Here is a 3,844-nt window from a genome sequence, read left to right as displayed (position 1 = left end):
GTTTGCACACAGAGAGAGAGAGAGAGAGAGGAGAGAGAAGGAAAAGAAAAGCTAAGGATAAAAAATAGAGTTAAATACCAAATACCCTTAGAGTTTGGTAACTTTATTTTTATCTCCATGAGGTTTCATTTTTATCACAGGATCCCCTGGGGTTTTGATAAAGGACCAAGTTAGTCCATCCGTTAGTTGACCGTTAGGACTGACACGTGGACCAATCAGATGTTGACATGTGGCACCTATTTATTTATTTTTTAAATTAAAAAAAATGTTTAAAAAAAAAACAATTGGGGGTGGCCGAGCCACCTCTTGGCCATTTGAGGGTGGCCAATTGTTTTTCTTTTCTTTTTTTCTTTTTTTTTTTAAAAAAAAATACATTATTTTTTTTAATTAAAAAAAATTAAATAGGTGCCACATGTCAATATCTGATTGGTCCATGTGTCAGTCGTAACAGTCAACTAACGGATAGAATAATTTGGTCATTTATCAAAACCCCAGGGGGTTCTGTGATAAAAATGAAACCCCATAGGAGTAAAAATAAAGTTACCAAACTCCAAGGGGTATTTGGTATTTAACCCTAAAAAATAATAAAAATAATATTTAAATAAATGAGTAATGTTATAAATCTTTTCAGAATCATCCTAAATATAATATGGATAATTATAAAAAAAAAAAAAAAAATTCTAAAAAGATTTATAGTATTATTTTAAATAAAGTATAGAGTTAAAATAATTTCTATAATAAAAAACTAATAGTTAAAATAAAAGAAATTGTATTTTAAGGAGTAAAATGAAAGCCTTAAGATGCGCCTTAAAATATAGAAGAGTTTCAAATTTTGCAAAAGTTTGAAACAATTTTGCATTCATCTAGTGTAAAATAAGTGGGAACCATGGAGAGATTTTTATAAATAAGTGGGGCCAGGGTGCGATATTTTCACCCCGACAACTTGCATCAGCTAGCAGTGATCGATGCCCTTGTGATATAGGCGTTACAATAAGGAACATCCTTCTACAGGTTATTCAGAAACAGTTTTGCTATTCCTGCTGTGTGCGCACGAAAAATACATAGAAAAGAAAGATGAGGAGGGCAGAGCTTGTGTTCATCCCTGCCCCCGCAGTGGGTCACCTCGTCTCCATAGTCGAATTTGCAAAGCTTTTACTTGATCGGGAGGATTGTTTCTCCATCACTGTTCTCCTCATAAACCCACCATTTCCACCCACGTTCGATTCCTTCATTCAATCAACTGCTGCCTCCCACACCCGCATCAAATATATTTACCTTCCCCAAGTAGAGCCTCCTCCGGAAGAGCTTTTCCGTGTCTCTGTTGAAAAATATGTCGCCGATTTCATTGGCAGTCACAAAGCCCATGTCAAAGAAGCTGTCAGCAACAGCGTGTTATCCAATTCGATTCCGCTTGCCGGGTTCGTGGTGGACATGTTTTGCAACCCCATGATCGACGTGGCACATGAGCTCGGTGTCCCATCTTATGTGTTCTTCACTAATAACGCAGCCTGTCTTGGCTTCTCGCTCTACCTGCCGACACGGCATGACCAGGTTGGTATCGAGTTTAGTGAGTCGGATTCTGAGTCGGACATACCGAGTTATGTCAACCCGGTTCCTTCTAGTGTTTTGCCTTCGTTTGTGTACCACAAAGACGGTGGGTACATCTCCATGGTCAATCTTGGTAGGAAGTTAAAAGAGGCCAAGGGTATTATCGTCAATTCATTTCATGAGATGGAACCCCATGCGTTCAGCACGTTTTTGGACGATGGAATCCCTCCTGTTTACGGAGTGGGGCCGTTGATTAACCTCAAGGGTCACACAAATTCAGAGGCGAATCAGGCGGAACATGATAAGATCATGGAGTGGCTCGACGATCAGCCTCCATCATCCGTGGTGTTCTTATGCTTCGGGAGCATGGGGAGCTTCAGTGCGCCGCAGTTGAAAGAGACCGCGCATGGGCTCGAGCGGAGCAGGCACCGGTTCCTGTGGTCCGCACGATTGGCATCCCCACCAGGTCATGATAAGTCTGATTGCCAGAATCTCGAGGAGGTCTTGCCTGTAGGATTCTTGGAAAGGACAAGAGAAATCGGAATAATTTGTGGGTGGGCCCCACAGGTGGAGGTCCTGGCCCACAACGCTATCGGAGGGTTTGTATCGCATTGCGGGTGGAACTCGATCTTGGAGAGCCTGTGGCATGGCGTGCCTATTGCTGCGTGGCCGATTTACGCGGAGCAGCAAATCAATTCCTTCCAGATGGTGAGGGATCTGGGTTTAGCTGTGGAGCTGAAATTGGATTATAGGAGCGGTGGGGAGGTTGTGGCGGCGGAGGAGATTGAAAAGGCGGTGAAGTGTTTGATGGATGGTGAGGGTGAGGTGAGGAAGAGGGTGAAAGAGATGAGTGGGAAGAGCAGGAAGGCTGTAATGAACGGTGGATCTTCTTTCGCTTCACTTGGACAGTTGATTGAGACAATGCAAGGAAACAATGTTGTACCAACATAGTAGCAAAAATTGGTGCACTTTTTTAGGTTTCAATGTTTTTTTTTTTTTTTTTTTTGCCCATTTTTATGTTTGTGAGTTTTAAGTTTGATGTTTGTGGTACTTCTATCTTCGTAATTATGGTAACATTTATAGATACTTTATCTAGGTGTGGACCGTTTCAGTGGTTGCAAATTGCAATGGGTGGTCCCTATAGTGTGGATTTTCGACTTTTTATTTTTTCAATATTTATGCTTACTCTATCTTTTTCTACACAATTTTTTTTTCTTTTCTATATTTATCGGTAACTTTTAAAATGATAGAGATAAATCTTTATAAGATTTTAATTTAATGATAATTTTAAAACTCACTTATAAGTGTAAAACAATTATGTTAAAAAAAAAAAGGAATAAATGTTATATTCCTCAAAATTTAACAAGAAAAATCTAACAGAAAGACCGGCAGACGACCAAGGCTACAAGCCTATAAGTCTCTAACCCTCTTAAGCCAACAAATTCAATGTCCACTGTTACTCACAAGTAAATAAATGTCCATTTCAAACCTACGGCTTTTACACTGCTACAAGTAACACTACATGCAGAGTAACACATACACACTAACACTTTACTACAAAATAGCCTCAAATCATCGATAAATAGAGGAAAACTCCAACATAACAAAATTCTACATACACATTAAATATCAAGCTCGAGTCTTAGTAAGATGAATAGAATAAAGGATATTGATCATATTGCTAAGCATATCATCATCGATATCCCACATGTCATGTGTCTCATATTAGAAAAATTATGAGTAACTCACATCGTATGGGTAATTTATAAAGATAGTTATGAGTGAAGTCTCACATTATTTGATTATTATGTAAAATTAGGTTTTATAGGAAATTTTAAGAAAGTTTTAAATTTACTAGTGTTTTTGGGTGATAACACAGATATGACTACTTTTTTTTTTTTTTTTTTTTTACTTTTTATATCAAATTATTCATTTTTTATATCATATCATCTTTTTATTACTATTTAAATAAAAAAAAATCACTACAAAATAAAACTTTTCACTTTTTAATGCTAATTGTTTATTTTTTATATCAAACATTATTACTCCTTTTTTTTTTTTTTTAAACATCAATTCACATTAGCTACGATGTCCAATGCATGATAAAAGGTTTTAACAAACACACCCTCACTACAAAAAAAACAATTTTTTTATGACAGAAGATTTCTGACGTTTTTCAGTGTCTAACACATCAGGAATTTTTTCTGATGGGTCGTTTCTAACGCGTGTCAATTGTCAGAAACATAGATATCAAGAAAAAAAATTTCCTGACGTGGCATTTTTGCCATGTCAGAAA

General features: G+C 37.2%; 1 protein-coding gene across 1 annotated transcript; it reads left to right on the top strand.

The window, feature by feature from the left end:
• The first annotated feature begins 941 nt into the window (after positions 1 to 941).
• LOC132181351 (UDP-glycosyltransferase 71K1-like) lies at positions 942 to 2,733 on the top strand. Its single transcript, XM_059594534.1, has one exon. It carries the CDS (start codon positions 1,075 to 1,077, stop codon positions 2,497 to 2,499), a length of 1,425 nt encoding a protein of 474 aa, XP_059450517.1. The 5' UTR covers positions 942 to 1,074; the 3' UTR covers positions 2,500 to 2,733.
• The last annotated feature ends 1,111 nt before the right edge of the window (positions 2,734 to 3,844 follow it).

This window comes from Corylus avellana, chromosome ca5 (assembly GCF_901000735.1).
Source record: "Corylus avellana chromosome ca5, CavTom2PMs-1.0".
Lineage (NCBI taxonomy): Eukaryota > Viridiplantae > Streptophyta > Magnoliopsida > Fagales > Betulaceae > Corylus > Corylus avellana.
Note: the sequence above shows the minus strand (reverse complement) of the source record. Positions and strands in the feature narration are given on the sequence as shown.

What these genes read in the sequence shown, in the direction of transcription:
- LOC132181351 (XM_059594534.1), top strand. Translation starts at nt 1,075, where the DNA reads ATGAGGAGGGCAGAGCTTGTGTTCATCCCTGCCCCCGCAGTGGGTCAC.